Genomic DNA, 17,402 nt, shown 5'->3' on the forward strand with positions numbered 1-17,402 from the left:
ATTTTTTAAAAGGTTATACTCCATTTATAGTTATTATAAAATATTGGCTATATTCCCTCGAAATGTACCCCATTTTATATGCGAGGAGCTGATGTTGACATTTCCTCACACACAAAGGAACCCTAAAAAGAAACACACTAGTACATTGCTAATAAACATAATTAGTACATAGCTGGTATAACCCAAGTAAACTTGAGTTTAGGTATGAGTTATAAAGTCATTCTTCTGCATCAAATAGCAAGACTCCTTAAGGACGGTTATTTCCTTCTACAGTTTACAAACTCCTACTCCAGAGCACCTTGCTCTGTAGACCCTTGTAAATGCACAATAAATGCTAATTGAATAAATGAATTTTCAGTTTCCAAAGTAATGACCTGGTGCTACAATAATCCCTTCAAAAACTAGAGGAACAGGCAATATCATTAAACTCTTCCTGCCACTGGGCCACTGATACTGAAGAACCATAAAATACTTTCAGTACTGTAGATTGAAAAAGAAAGCCTGGAACAACATCCACTTTTCTGAACGATTCCAATGCCTCTGAAATGTGACATTTTGCTGTTGTTTCCTTTTACTGTTTTTAATTACTGTGTCTATTTGCATGAAATGAGGATCTGGGTTGCCTAGGAGTTCATCTGCTCCTATTGCATATTCCTCTCTTAAATAAGCGTACTTCAATGTAGTTTTGCTTGCTGCCTTCAACATTTAGACAGGAAACCACTCCCCCCCTTCACTGTCCTCCCATCACTCCCCAGGAGAGAGGTTATTTTTAAAGTACATAATCAATAGGCTTTGGGAAGCATCCAGAACACGAGGGTGGTCATGATTGGGAGCAAGCGACTAAGGACTGCTGAGAGAAGGGATGGCAATAGGCCGTGCCGAAAATTGTCTGAGAAGGGAAAGACAGTCTGTAACTCCCATTTAAGTGTTCTGAGTTATTCTTTTGCACAGGCTTTTGTCTGGGAGGGGCTTCTTAGATTGGTTCTTCAGCATCTCTTTGAGTTGCAGGAGATGCAGATCAGCATTGACAGTTGCTTTTCAGACCAAATAGTGTTCCATTAAAATTAAGCTTGGTCTGAGGCTCTTGATGGAGTCTTCAGTCTCCTGGTCAGGGTGCTGCTGTTTAGTTCTTGATGCCGATGATGCCTTTGCTGAGGGTTTGAATCAATAATAAACCAATTATGATCACAGTAACTATAAAAACAACTGTTCCATGGCCCCTGACTCAGCTTCCAGACAAAAGGAATGCTGTTGAATAAAGAAGGCACCTACTGAAAATGTGCAGATGATCATGCACAGATGAGTATCACTGTTGGAAAGTCACCTGAAGAGGAGTGAAGGGGCTATTTCTGCAATACTGGCCATTACGTCACTCAGAAACCGTAGCTCTTTTTCCTTCTTTACTTGCAGCCATAGGCCTATCTCCCCTTATGGATTTTTAGGTTTTATTTAATGGCCATTTATAACTATCCTTCCTGTACCTGAAAAGATGACCTATGACTCCAGCCCTGCTTTTTCTCTCCCCTGGTTGTCAGAGGAAATTGATTTCTTGCTCATCTCCTTGGCTTGGGACATTTCATTCTGCTGCTTTTGTTTAATATATGATCCTTCCTAAAGATTTGCTTGTATTTCTAGTTGTTTAGTATTTTCCTCCATTTCATTATTTAACTTTATTTAATCATGTCTAGTGAGTTGATTATTACAAATCATTATAGCATTTTATGTGAATTTTTGCTTTGGCTATGCATGGTGCAAAAGAGGCTGTGTGTCAGACTTTGCTATTTGTCCTCAGCTGTTTCTATATTATGCACGCTGATCAGACCTTGCTCTAAGGCTAATCTTATATCATTAAGATGCCTTCCTGAGTGAATTCTTCTTTGGCTGAAGAAACTTGGTGGCAGCATTAATTGCAAATAAAGACCATGGCCTATCGTTGAATGTAAAATATCTCTGAGAAGTGTCTGCCTTCACTATTGCGAACTCTCGGTAGTGACATAAAGACCTTTGTCCTGTGCAGATCCAGTTACAACCGGTGACAGAAGGCATATGTCCACTCTGAACAAAAGAACACTTATTTTCATATTCTATGGCTGATGTTGACTGATAAAATTTTTGCATATCCTAAAAATTTTTACGCAGATGCTGTTTAAAGGCAAAATGTGCTTTTACAATAATCTTCTTTGTGAATGGAATTTAAACTCTGAATGTGCTGCCTTTCCAATATGCCTGTCAAGTTCTGAATAATAACCTTTGACAGTGCTGAGCAGAAACAAAACCAGAGGTTGTTTCCTCTGTTCACAGCAACATCGTTTGTTATCTTTGCTTTTATGGACTTATGCCCATCCACCTTAAATAAAAATATGTAAATTAATATTTTAAATGAGTTACTAGACTCATGGTTTAAAGAAATAGTCTACTGTAATTTTTACCATGGCAATTTGCAGATCTTTGTCTCTGGCTGACTCAACCTGTGATGAATGGACAGTAGTTGACAAGGGGAAAAAATCTGCCAATTAATATATTTCCCTATATTACTGTACCATTAAAATTTTATAAAACCTTTATATGCCTTTATAAAAATGGAGCAAATCTAAAAACAAGATGCTGAGGATGAGGTGAGGAGTAGACAGAAGAAGTGCTCTTTGTCTTGGAAAGAACTGTAGAATCACCTGTCTCCACATAGTCAAGATAAATCATATATGGGAAGATTTAAGCTGTCTGCATATAATACCTATTGAAATAATTGAAATAGGAAGTATCAGGTTTTAAGCATTCTTGAAAGATTCTTTGACACTGGGTACCTGGTCATAATGAAATATTGTCTATTTTAATCACTTTATTTATAATAACCAAGTGGTTTGTGCATGTGTATATAGCTTTGCCAACAATTCCTTTTACCATAGAATGAAATGACCCAACACACCCTAAGTCTGCTTATTGCAGTACAGAATTTATTTTGGTTGAAGTTATTTTGAATTGAGTTGACAGGTTTATGATTGGTATGTTTTGCAAATCGTTGAAGACGATGAAGCAGAGAAGTCCTTGCACAGCACTGTATAAGATATTGTGACTTGTATATCTTTAATAAACAATGCTTATTTTGACAAGTTTATTGAAAAAATTTATTAACTGCACAAAAAACTTTACAATGAAAATAATAACAGTAAAAACCAGTTATTAACAATTGTACCATCATTTAAAGAATTGCTATATTTTTTCTTTCTTCAACAGTGCAAATCCAAGTGGAGGAAAAAGAAGATGATACTGAGGAAAGTTCAAGTAAGTGAGGATGGACATATCCCCACTTGGGATATGTTTCCTGTGGAATAGCGGTGAATTCAGGGGATTCACCCTCTTGTCTTGTGGGAATATGCTACCACATGCAAGCAGAGAAGCATGTGTGGATGACTTTCCATGGTCTCACAAAAGAGTTCAAGACCATCAAACAGAATTTCTACTCGAGATTCCATTCAATTGGCACGCACACATTCCACCCAATTTACAATTTACTCATGAGTAAGTAGATGGTAGTTCAGAAAAAATTTGCTTTTTTATTTCTTTACTATTTTCCCCCATGAAAATCTTTGTCCTAAAAGCTTTTCTCTAAGGCTGAATCTATTACAATATAACAGATTGACCTTTTTGACTGAACTGATCAGGTGGTTCAGTAAAAATGAAAAAACCTGTTCTTTTGTACTGAATTCGAGGGTATTTTGTCGGAATTGCTCTGTTGTTTTTACTTTGAGTAGGTTCAGCTCAAGAGCTGTGACCCCTTTCCAGGCATGTAGACCCCTCATGGACTGGAACAGAGAAAGATCATTATATGAGCAAAAGTTTTGAGTTTACCAAAACTGAAAGAGCAGCATCTCAAGAAGAGTTCAATTAGAGAATACATCAACACTGTCAGTTAGAAACCTGAGCCCAACATGACAGCCAGTGAATGTTCATGATGACAGTTGTTTTCATTAATTTGGTACATTTTACATGAAAACAGCCCAGAGTCTCACATAGATCCTAGATGCTATGACTTGACTACTGTCGGGGAGGAAAAGTAATTTTTCCTCTACCCTCCTGAGTTCTTAGCTGATACCCCTATAATATAAGACAGTTTAAGAAGAAAAAAACCCAAAGCAAACCAGAAGTTTATTAACACATACACCTCATGTATACATGGGAGATATCCAGGAAAATGAGTAACTGTGAGGTGGCTTAAAATTTAGATTTGAACACCATCTAAAGAGGGGAGAGGGAGGGCATGTAGGTCTCTTGAGAGAGAATAAATAAGTTTTAGGAGAATAGATGGGAATTATGATAGTTTATGATAAAGTGTGTCTGCATGTGGTGTTGACCTATAGTCTCCTCTCCTGTGATAATAGTCTATCTTCCTTGGGGATGAAACTCCTGGGGAGGGGATTTATGACAGTTGAGCTCCTTTTGGAGACTCTGTCTTTAAGCAGATAAGAGCAGTTCAGAGAAAGTCTCTTCCTGCATTTGCTGTTTTTCAAGTGCTACAGCTCAAAATAGTCAATACACCAAAGTGGCATATTTTGGGGTGGTATATTCAGAATGCCTTTTCGACGTGGTATATTTTGCTACCCTTCAAAACTGAATCAAGCCCATTCCAAAAGGTAATGTATGCAAATCCACCTTTAGTAGGCAACTGTAAAACATTCCTTTTTTAAGAATTTGAATATTTGGAAACTAGTTAAAGCACTAAATATAGCCTTTTTGTCCTAAGTGCTAAAATATAAATACAATAATACACTTTTCATCCATGGTCAAACTCTGCAAGCTTAATAGTTTAGCCTTAATATGAAATATACTAAAATGCAGGGTAGTAAGTGGCTGCTAGAGTTTTCGAGCTATTTGTGGGTGAAATTGTTTCTCAGTTCCTATGAGGCTCTGTTCTTTCTATAATTAGTGACTAAAATGAATAATAAAGGCTGGGTAAATTTTCAGAATGCCAGAGTGGGGTTCAAATAACATATAACATTTGCCACAGTATTTAACAAATGGAAACTCATTCTTGGTTTTGATGACAAAATATAGTTTTCCAAACCCGGTTAGAAAAGTTACTCTCTGTTAGTCAAACTTCAGTAATAATGGTAATATTTAGATCTTAGATTTGAAATATCAATAAAAAAATTTTGATAAGTAATGTTAAAAAGATAACAAAAAATAACAAAAAGATTTTAAAAGATAAAATAATGACACACACATATGTAAAAATCAAGACATTTAACTAATAAATGAGGAATCTGGTGAGGCATTTATAGCAGTTACCAGTTAAAGGAAAATTCAAAGAACAGATATATTTATAGATCAGGAATATTGAAATGATTGTGCAAATAAGGCATGACTGTTTTGGGGATTTTTTCTTTCATTTTCTTTTTCAGTGGTGGAAGGTTGTCTCTGCATTAAACAGAGTTCGCTTGCTTGTCTACAGACCAGAACTATTTTGCATTGCTATCTAGTTATCCGTAACTTACAAAGTTACAAAATAGCTTCCATAGAATCAGAATCAGGTAACACAGAAGGGTATGGTGCAGACAATTCATAGTTTTCCATTAAAGCACAAATTTTTCCCTAAGTAGCTTCTATTTAAGAAGATAGTGATAATTATGAGTAATATTTGTGTTTTGTAATAAACATCAGAAGTTGACTCTAAATATCAGAAGTTAAAAAACAAAAGTGAAAGTGAAGTAGGATGTATGTCATAAATGGTGAAGGAAGGAACTGAATTCTCCCTCTACTCTTTACCTGGAAGCTTCCGAAGAAGTTATGTACATATGAGGCATTAATTGTTAGTTGATGAATAAAATAAAATAATGTCATTTCTCTCAGTTTTATATTAAATTTACAAGTTATTTATCTCTATTCTAATCAAAAAGCTAAAATGATCAAGCAAAGGTATTTACTATCAATTTCATTTAAAAAAGAGGAAGAAATATCTAGGCAAAAGAAGAAATATTTGAAGTCAAGAATGAGAATAATTTTACATAAAATAGGTAAGCAACAAGGATTTACTGTGTAACACAGGGAACTGTATTCAATATCTTGTAAAAACCTATAAAGGGAAATAATCTGAAAAATATATATATGTATGTATAATTGAATCACTTGCTGTATACCTGAAACTTACACAGTACTGTAAATCAACTATACTTCAATTTTTTTAAAAAAGTAAAAAAAAGAAAAAGAATGAGAATAATTTCAATTAGGAGGAATGTCAAGGCATACATTAATTTCTTCAAAATTATTCTGGTTTGTAGCATTCCCTTGTCATTCTTATTCTTTGTTCTGAGATAGAAGTAGTATTAGCACATAGTGGTTAAACATTCAACCCTTATGTGTTGAATTGGTAACCTATAAACTTGGTCTGAGAGATCATGGTGTGATATTAAACTCCAACTCATCTAGTTACCCGAGTAAATGAAGGCTGGAATTCTAAGCATTATTAGAATTTGGGGATCAACACTGACATATGAGTAGATAAACCACAAGAAATGAGAATTTAGATAAATGTATTTATTTATTTTAAATTTATTTATTTATTTATTGGCTGTGTTGGGTCTTCGTTGCGGGCTTTCTCTAGTTGTGGCGAGCGGGGGCTACTTTTCGTTGAGGTGTGCGCGCTTCTCGGCGCGGTGGCTTCTCTTTGTAGCAGAGCATGGGCTCTAGGCACGTGGGCTTCAGTAGTTGTGGCACACGGGCTCAGTAGTTGTGGCTCGCGGGCTCTAGAGCACAGGCTCAGTAGTTGTGGTGCAAGGGCTTAGCTGCTCTGCAGTATGTGGGATCTTCCCGGACCAGGGCTCGAACCTGTGTCCCCTGCATTGACAGGCAGACTCTCAACCACTGTGCCACCAGGGGAGTCCCTAGATAAATGTAATTAAGTGGCAGGCCATGAAATATATATGGCATGGTGCATCTTATCTTGATACGGCAAATTGCTGGATTATGGTCTCAGATGTGTGACAATGATAATCAAAAAGTAAGAATACATTTGGTAGCGGGAGAGCACTTTTCTGATACTGCTCACTGAAGCATTAACTGCTGTGTTTAGGTGAAGAGGAAGAGGAGGAGGAAGACAAACTACCTCGAAGAGAGAGCATGAGACCAAAGAGGAAACGGACCAGAGATGTCATCAATGAAGATGACCCAGAACCTGAACCAGAGGATGAAGAAACGAGGAAGGCCAGAGAAAAAGAGAGAAGGAGGAGGATGAGGAGAGGAGAGTAAGTTAGTTCTTACCTGAAATTGCTTCTCATTCAGAAGTGCCTGATGCTGAAAGAAGACCACTCCCTTTAGGCACTCCCTGGCCTTAAAATTGGTAATTAAACCTACTTTCAGAAAAACAGGCTTCATCTGCCATTTTACTCCACTTAGTTAAATGTATTTTGACATTAAAATAGAATTGTAAAATGAATATATATTAAGAATGGACTTATGAGAAATTCCCTTATGAGAGATCTAAATTGTCATAGGTCATTGACATATGTAGTTAATTTAAATATTTTAAAGTTATCCCATTAGTTAAGTGCATCGTTACTGAAGTTAAGTGAAAAACTCCTAAACAATGAACCCAAATCACTTATCTTACAGAGCAGGGGTTGGCCAACCATGGTTAATTCCAACCCAAGGGCTAAGAATGGTTCTTACAGTTTTAATAAAACTGTAATTTAAAAAAAAAACAAAGACGAATATGAGACAGAGCTGTATATAGCTCCCAAAGTCTAAAATATTAGCTATCTGTCCCTTTACAGAGGATTGGGATTGTCATTTCCTTTTTAATATAACCCTTTGTCTTTCAGTTCTACCAGGCCAACGTTTTTCTGAGTGCTGTCTTTGTGTAGAATAATATATTAAATGCTGTTTAGGAAAAATCCAAGAAAATAATTTTCTAGTCTTAGCTTTCTGGAAAATTGCAGATGGCAGGCAGGTAGGAAAAGTGTGCATGTAGAACACATTTACTAATAGAAAACCTAGACCCCTTGGAAAGGATTTAAGAGAATAGCTCCTCTGCCACCCCAGGTGGGGCATGGGAATCACCATGAGGTGATGGGATCTCCTCTGAAACAGTCCTAGGACTTTAAATGGTGAGGAACTTTCCAAGATAGCCTCCCAAGATGACACATTGCAGTATTCAATAACAAGCTATTATTTTCCTCTTCATAAGTAATTGTAATTAAATACAACTATGCGAACATTTTGTCAGGTAGAGAAGCTTAGCATTAATAGACGATGGTTCCTTTTAAAATAAGAGTAGCCCTACCCATTTCTTCACTATATTTTTGTTGATTTAAGTTTTTAAATCTCTCTCTTCCTCTTCTTTCTCTTCTTCCTTTTCCTCCTTCTCCTCCCCAAGTTCCTCCTCTTTCTTCTCTTTGAATACTAAGACATCACCTGCTTTACCTTTTGACTCTGGCACTTTTTATGTCTGTCGTCTTTTCAAGTATTTTTATGCTTTGTTCTTTTCAAAAACAGAACACCCTTTTAAGTTCCATGTCATATTGTGATTGTTACTGCTATTATTATGTAGTAATATTTCCTGCTAGCAAAGCTTATGCCTTCTGACAGTGGTATTTCATTGAGAAGACATCACCAATAGACATATGCATGATACAGGAGGTTGTGTTGCACAATTTGCTTTTCCTCTCCACTTGTGCCTCAGAGATGTCCTTTTTAAAAGATGACTTGGGTGGGAATTCCTCTTGTCTCCTGGTCTGTTCAAGGCCCTCACATCAGTGCTCAACCTCTAGAAATAGGACCATATGAATCAACTGGGTCTTGGCCCCTGTTACTTGGGGCAATCTTGTCCCTGTGAAAGTGTCTGTCCTTAGCTGATCCTACTCTCATCCTGATTCTGAGAAGCCAGAATCACCCCTGGCTCCCTCCCTCCCCACTTCTCCACAGAGCCAAACTTGAAACCAGCTAAATCCAAGGTTGTAATGTTAACTGTCTTTGGAGATGGTTAAAAGACACTGCCTCATTTGGCATTTTGGAGTATTTCTAATAATATTACAGGCTTTTCTTGACCCAGTTTTAAGTGAATAAGTAATATGTTCATAGCACTGAGAAATTCAGCACATTATACCTCCTTTTTCCTAACAACTGTTTTTTTAAATAAATCAAACCTAAGGTAGAAAGCTATTCTTACACAGATTAGCCCTAAATTTTAGAAGATAAAGCATGTCAGTGCTATGCCCTTTTAATATGATTAGCACTTTCTTTGAGTGGTTCCTAGAAAAGCAGTTTCCCTGTAATACAGTGTTTTAGTTATGCATTATCATATTTTAATTATGCAAAAATGTAGTATTTTAATTACCTGCATATTTGAAGGTAACTCAGCTGGCAACAGCTATACCTTGTAGCACAGCATGATCTTCCTGGAGCAATCAACAATTAACAACAAAGACTTTAAAAATATACCAGTCTAAGATCATTTAGCGTAGAAATAAATGTCTTTCCATAACATTCTGATCTTGGAAGACATCGTTATATTTTAGTATATTTGATGGTAATCCAATATACAGAAAAACTCTGTACATAAACATTTATTCAAAAAATATTTATCCAGCTCCACTTCTGTGGAAGATAACTTGCTGATTTCTTTGGAAGATACGGATATGAATATGCAATTGCCTGCATTCTCTAGAAATTCATAATATAGTAAGGGAGAGGCCACTTAGACACAAATTATTATGAAATAAGACAGTATAAATGTGCCAGAGAAGTACAAAGTGATTTAGAGTCTTAGAGAAAAGTATTCTCATAGGGATAATCAGAAAAGGGTATTGAAGACATTTCATATCATTTTTGAAGGAATCACAGAATTTGAATATGTAAAACATACAAAGTACTGGGTTTAAGATAGCAGGAAACTACGTAATTAATGTTAGGAATGTAGAGAAATAAGCTTTAGTTACATGGTAAATCCAAACATCAAATAGATCATTCTTTCATTCTTTGTGAGTATTTTATTATGGTTGTACAGCACCATAGGATTTTATATAATAAATATCAAATAATTAAAATAGAAACAACCTAATGGCAATCAGAGTTGTATCTTAGTGAAGGGTATTTCCATAGTTCTCTCGAACCAGGATTACTAGTCTAAGCAAAATGTCTGCATCGGTCAAAAAATACCAAAGTATCAATGACAAGTGTATTTTAGAGGGTTAATTTAAATTTTTGTTTCAGTAATCACGACCTGATTAAAAACTCTGGATTGGTAGGAGAGAAAGGAGATTGCGAAGTCATTTTTATAAGGTGGGCTGTAAAATTTGGGGTATGTCCTCCTATTATTCAGCCGAAACTTTCAAAAACACCTTTTGCCATAGCCCTACTGTGTGTGGTCATGAGTTTAGTGAACGACAAAATATGTTTCTGACTAACACTGAGTCAGATTACATTTTTTTTTGTCAGTCAGGGTCTAGTTAGAAGAAAGAAACTCCAACAGTTAATTGAAGAGAGAGTATTTAATAAGAGGACTGTTTAGTAGATATAAATAATTGCTAACTAGGTTACTGGAAAGGTGAAAGAGAACACGAAGTATCATGGTGACAGCAACTATAGGAAGCAAATAGCATACTAGGGGCTGGAGGAACAACGGAAAGAGGTTGGAATTAAAACTTAAAAGCATAGAGGAGACACCCACGGAGCTGAAACTATTGCAGAGGGAGGCAATGCTCAAGTGGTGCTGGTGTCTACGGGGAGAATGATGAAGCTGGTTCTGCTAGTGTCGGGAAAGTCGGCAAACTAGTTTCACCTGCAGCTATGGGAAGGCCCTGCAGCTCTTGGGGTGAAGAAGCATCACTAAAGAGTAAACATCACCACAGGAAGCAAACAGGAAACCAAAGGAAAGACCAAGTCCCTTCTTAGTGTCTTCTATGGGCAGCCGAAAAATGAGCCAACTGACAAACCAGAAATGTACCCTTCGGAGTCACAGCCACAGCATCACAATATTAAGTAGAGGAGGGTAAATTTGAAGTTAAACAACGGCAGCTCATAACTGAAACAATGTATTGCCAAAAAAAAACAAAAAAAAGGATCTCTGCGATAGGACATTACATTCCTCAATTTAAAAATCATGTTGTTCATGTTTAGATTTTGTTTTCTTTGACTTTTGGACCTTTTGATATTTTTGCAATGCTAGGAACACAGAAGAGAAAAGATACATCTCATTTGCTCAGTAAGAAACTAAATTCCTTTGAAGGCCTCTTCAAAGGATTCACTTCTGTCAAATATACTTCAAGCTGAATTTGATCAATTGAAGTTTTGAGTTTAATTAACAGATTAAGTTACCTTTGAGGAATAGATTTTTAAATTTTTTCCTATTTCAGTTTTTCTCTTTCTCTCGAGACAGGGCTAACAAAATTTTTAAGGGCACTTCGAAGACATGCTCACCTCGAATTTACTATCCTTGTTGAAAAATAAAGTTTTTCAATTAAATGTAGAATCGGTGGGGGAAGGTGTACAGGGGAACAAAGAAGAGAAGAAAACATATTGATAGATCTGTAACTGTTTCCACACATTTTTCTAGTTCTGAGAATTTGAGACTATGGACATAAAATGGTTTCAGTACTACAGAATGTAAACACTATTGTTTAAAGTTATAATATTTCCAGAAATCCTGCATCAGTGTTCAGATACAAGCACTAAGGCTTGTGGATCTCAGCACACACCACATATAGTCAAGTTGCTATACATTGATCATCTGAGTATCTGATAGCATTCTTTAAGTTTGGAAGTCAGGCAAAACTTAACTTTACTAAAGGAGGTTTTTGTTTGTTTGTTTTTTGTTTTAAGGGAAGAAGAAGAAGAAATCGATGAAGAGGAATTGGAAAGATTGAAGGCAGAGTTAGATGAGAATAGACAAATGATTGCTACTGTCAAATGCAAGCCTTGGAAAATGGAAAAGAAGATTGAAGTTCTCAAGTATGATGCCACTTTTCAAAATTAGAAACATTCTCCCTACTATTGATCTCCCAAATTCTCTGAGTATTACCTATATATTATAGATAATACTATATGTGGTACATCATATATGTAATACTCATTATACAGAATTTTCATGGTCATATATAACATATATGTTACCTATCATATAGTTAACATATCATATATCACTAGAGAGGCTGGGCTAATGATTATAAAAGAAAACAATCATGATTAAATTCATTATTTGGAGTCTTACAATCTCAGATCACTTTTAATCATTTGTTCCTTGAACTGAGAATTTCCTTAGTTTAATACATTCATTACTATCTCTCTGAAAGAGATAATATATTTGAATTTTACAAGTTTGTTGGATTGCACACTCTAGTTTCTCTGCAGGGTTCCAGCCTCAAATGATATATTCATGTGACAGCTCTTATTAAAGCACAGGGAGGACGCTAAGCCAACAGAAGAGTAAACGGGATTCCAATTAAGGATTACGCTAATAGCTATTCCCTGGTAACATGTAAGCGACCCAATTTCACTCTTTTGTTGAGTCTTGACACACTCAGAGGCACATAGATTTATAAACTCCTGATAAGAAAGGTCAAATGTTTATCCCTTTCCCTTTTGGGATTGGAAGCAGATTCGCTTCTGAGGATCACACTATATTTCTTTGCATGGTGGTTTGGGGAAGTGGGGCATGAATAAAAGGGACCATGTCTGTGATGACAGCCATGTTTGCATCTCACAGATGTGATACAGATTGCATTTTTTACACAGAACAATTTTTATAAACAGTGGTGAATTTCCAAAGCTATCCCTCCACAAGCCTATTTAACTAATAACGTTAAACATTAGAGTGTATCTATAATAATGTTAAAGTGTTTTTGTCTCTGGTGATGAAAAAAGAACTGAAGCAGCTATCAGGATAATTCACTACTAATCCTGGCTCTGCAAGAGCTTGTGTGTTATTTAAGGAAATGGCTTAAACTTCTGGGGCCTCAGTTACCTCATATCCAAAATAAAACAAGATATTCCAGGTTTACCCTATGAGGTGGGAACCTAGGCATCATTTCTAATGTTATTGCTTTGTTTTGTGGAATAAGGTTTTCCAAGTTCCAAACAGTGGTCTTCCCAGAAAGCTTTTGGAACACCACACAACTGTAGGCTGGGAGCTACTTATGCATGTGCTTGTACACCAGCCATAAATGAAGGCAAAGACAAGTAGCGTTTCTGGTTCCATGAAGCTATTAATGTATGTGCATATGCACGTGTGTGTGTGTGTGTGTGTGTGTGTCAAAGTAGTTTTCATTTAATGAAGTGATAATGATGCTAAATGATAGGTTTAGGAAATATCCTTACTTGGCAAAATAGAAGTTTGGTAACCTTATATTGTTTCCCAAAATATTGGGTGGGCCAAAAATTGTCCTTGGAATTTTAAGTAAAAATAAAAGACACATTTTTCATTTTCACCAAGAACTTTATTGAACAACGTATTCACCCTTTTGTTCCACTACCTTCTGCCATTTTTCAGACAACTTCATAATTCCATCTTCCCAAAACCTATCTTTTTGAGCAAAGAACTGTTCCAGGTACCTTTTACAGTCTTCCAGGGAACTGAACTTTTTTCCATTAAGAGAATTTTGTAAAGACCAAAATAAATGGAAATCCGAAGGTGCAATGTCTGGTGAATGTGGCAGATGAATCAGAGCTTCCCAGCCAAGCTGTAACAGTTTTCGCCTGGTCATCAGAGAAACATGTGGCCTTGCATTATCCTTATGGAAGATTATGCGTTTTCTCTTGACTAATTCTGGATACTTTTCGTGGAGTGCCGCTTTTAGTTGGTCTAATTGGGAGCAGTACTTGTTGGAATTAATTGTTTGGTTTTCCGGAAGGAGCTCATAATAGAGGACTCCCTTCCAATCCCACCATATACACAACGTCACCTTCTTTGGATAAAGACCGGCCTTTGGTGTGGTTGGTGGTGGTTCATTTCGCTTGCCCCACAATCTCTTCCATTCCACATCGTTGTACAGTATCCACTCTTCATCTCCTGTCACAATTTGTTTTAAAAATGGAACGTTTTCATTATGTTTCGGTAGAGAATCGCATGTGGAAATATGGTCAAGAAGGTTTTTTTCGCTTAACTTACTTGGAACCCAAACGTCAAAGTGATTAACATAACCAAGCTGGTGCAAATGATTTTCAGCGCTTGATTTGGATATTTTGAGTATGTCGGCTATCTCCTGCATGGTATAAAGTTGATTGTTCTCAATTATTGTTTCTATTTGATCGCTATCAACTTCAACTGATTTATCTGACCATGGAGCATTGTCCAGCGAGAAATCTCCAGCACGAAACTTTGCAAACCACTTTTGACACATTCGATCAGTCACAGCACCTTCTCCATACACTGCACAAATCTTTTTGTGTGTTTTGCTTGCATTTTTACCTTTCTTGAAATAATAAAGCCTGATATGCTGAAAATGTTGCTTTTTTTCTTCCATCTTCAGTATTAAAATGGCTACACAAAAACTCACCAATTTTGATAAGTTGTTTTTTGTAATGCATGCTGATATGACAGCTGTTACATACAGTCTAACAAAATTGTCTCAAATGAAGTTAAAGACAGCTAAGTGCTGCTAGAGCCATCTTACGGAAAAAACCGAATGAACTTTTTGGCCTACCCAATATGTTTTGAAATATTGCTGACCATGAAATTCCCAAACCTGGGAACCACAGGTAACTGTATATAGAAAGTTGTAAAATTAGAAAGTGATAATATTGTGAATTGTCAAAGTGTGGTGTGAAACTGCATTAAAATGCCAAGAAATATATCCTCCCTTTCCACCTGCGTGGAGGTGTAGAAATACCCCCTCACTCTTCTTTGCCTGCATCTTCCATATAGGGCAGTGAAGAAGGGATGGGTTTCAGTCTTAAGTTTGAATCTCAGATCTTCCATTTAATACCTGTGCAAATCTGAATGAATTGTGTAGCCCTCTGACCTTGGGTTTCTTATGAAATTTTACTTATTTACAGGGCTATTGGAATCATAAAGTGAGTTATTTCTTATGAAACACTTAGCAGGGTGCCAGAACATAGCACAAAGCTGGGAAACACAAGTTGTAATTATTATTTCATCTCAGGACAGACTCAGTGCTGTCTGATTCCCTGCAGTATGACAGGGGAGATAGGAAGGGTACAGGACCTGGCAGGACTAGGTGGGAGCAGACTTAGCCATAGGCAACCCCAGGAGCCTTGGGGGAAGGTGGCACATTGGTACAGCAGTCTGGATGGACAACTGATTTTGATGCTCCAACAAAGAAAAGAGGGTATCTTGACAGTTTGGCAGAATCCACGGTCAGCCGCTTTCAGATCTTCCAAAACATACCCACAGGGTAATATTGTGGCAGATTCCAGGTCCTGGGGCCTTAGGCTGGAGTCCAGGGATAAAGCCATTTTTAGAGGCGGGGAGAGATAAGGGTTGGGATGGAAGGAAGGTCAATACCATGCCCTATTACTAGGGCAGAGGTTGAAAATGGGGAGGCTGCAGCTGAATCTAGACTATAGGTGGTTTTTATTTGGCCCACATGCTTTTTGTTTCTTTTTTTAAAAATTGTGACTAAATATACATAACATAAAATTTACCATTTTAATCATCTGGGGGTGTATATTTTTATAAAAATGTTTTTTCTTTGTTGTTAAATTTTAAAAAGTGGGAGATTTCAGATTTTAAAAATCCAGATGTTCAGCTTCTCCTGGATAAGAAGAAAATCTGGTCCCCATTCCTACATGAAAATAGTAGCTGGGGCTAAGCAATTGCTGTCCCCTACTAACAGGGCACTCCGTCTTCAGTGTGCACAGCTCCCAAACAAGCCACATCTCTTATTCACGCTCCTTGGCTGGACCTTATAAGCATTCAAGTTTGCTGCCTCTTACCCCTGTAGCTGGGGAGCAAGTTAGGCATGCTATCAAGACAGTGATTCAGAAAGTTGGAGTGAAAGCCAGCTCGCAGAATGGAAGCACAGATTTAGGCCCAGAGAAGAAACAACTATGGCTTCTCACCTGTCAGCAATGCTCACTGTCTTGAGATGATTCTCCACAGCCAGAAATGGCTCCTGGTTTGTGGCTTTGCAGTATTCGGCACAGCTGGTACCATTGGCCATGGTCAACCTGATTCTCTTGATTTCAACCTCTGTGATAAAGTCGTTGGTACTACAGTGCCCGACCTGTCTCCCTTCGTAGGTTTCTGAATGCTGTATTGAGCTTCTCCCCCACAGATTCCTATCACATATTAGATAGTGGTCAATACTTCTTAGAACATGTAGTAAAGGTTCTCTACCCCAGTGTTACTAAAACATGGGAGTCAGGCAGCTTTCCTCCACCCTTTTATTCCATTCAGAGACATCAAACTCTGAGAGAGTGTGTCTAAGGATTATGTTATTCCCAGAAGTAGCCTCCAATCATCACATCTGGCTAAGTCTATGGAATCCAAGGCACTAGGCTCAATATAACTGGAGCAGATATTTTCATCACAGGTTTGGATCTATATCTAGGTTCTGAGGCTTCCCATCTGCCTCTGGACTCTGAAAAACTTGTGAAACTTCTAAAACAGAATTTACAGAGGGTCAAGGTTTTAAGATATGTTTTAGAGTAAAGCCTCAGGAATGGTAGCTTATGGTTCTGAGGATGCTGTGGGAGACTCAGGGGTAGTTCTCATATTTTGAAAGATTATCTACCACTAGGAACATGAGCATTCTCAGGGCTGAGGGTCAAACATTGGTTAATATAAGCAGTTAATACATAAGCACGAACCTCTAAGAATGGATTGTAAATCCATATGGACTCTCAAACGTGGTTTAGGAACTGGAGCTCAGCATTTTTTTTTTTTTTTTTTTTTTTTTTTTGCGGTACGCGGGCCTCTCACTGTTGGGGCCTCTACCTTTGCGGAGTACAGGCTCTGGATGCGCAGGCTCAGTGGCCATGGCTCACAGGCCCAGCCGCTCCACGACATATGGGATCTTCCCGGACCGGGGCACGAACCTGTGTCCCCTGCATCGGCAGGCGGACTCTCAACCGCTGCGCTACCAGGGAAGCCCGAGCTCAGCATTTTTGAGGCAGCAGAATTGGCTCCTTAGGGCTGAAGAGAAGCCACCTTTCCACCTTCACTGTGGAATGGTGTTTTTTAATGTATGTTTTCCTGTGTATTGATACAGGTTCAAACATTCATGTATCTTTAAACCTACTGGATAAAAATCTCTGGGTGGAGGGGCAGGGGTGTCTGGCCCAGATCAGGAATGTGTATTTTTAGTTTTACTCTAAAAGTCATTAATGTACGTTCAGGATTGAGAGTCCCTTTCTTCATTTCTGAGAATCAGAAAACTTCATTAAGCAGAACATTCTGTTCTGTGGACTGTTTATTGAATGGGTGAGAATATGTGTGGGTCAGGGCTAGGAAAAGG

General features: G+C 37.5%; 1 protein-coding gene across 1 annotated transcript in view; it reads left to right on the plus strand.

The window, feature by feature from the left end:
* Positions 1–3,236: 3,236 nt before the first annotated feature.
* TMC1 (transmembrane channel like 1) overlaps positions 3,237–17,402 on the plus strand; it is a 103,012-nt gene continuing 88,846 nt past the window's right edge. The window contains exons 1-3 of the mRNA XM_007454500.1: positions 3,237–3,279; positions 7,064–7,235; positions 11,809–11,937. Of these exons, the coding sequence (XP_007454562.1) occupies positions 7,111–7,235; positions 11,809–11,937 (254 nt within the window). The 5' untranslated portion in view covers positions 3,237–3,279; positions 7,064–7,110. The remainder of the gene's footprint in view (positions 3,280–7,063; positions 7,236–11,808; positions 11,938–17,402) is intronic.

This window comes from Lipotes vexillifer, unplaced genomic scaffold (assembly GCF_000442215.2).
Source record: "Lipotes vexillifer unplaced genomic scaffold, Lipotes_vexillifer_v1.1 scaffold108, whole genome shotgun sequence".
In the NCBI taxonomy this organism is placed as follows: Eukaryota; Metazoa; Chordata; class Mammalia; order Artiodactyla; family Lipotidae; genus Lipotes; species Lipotes vexillifer.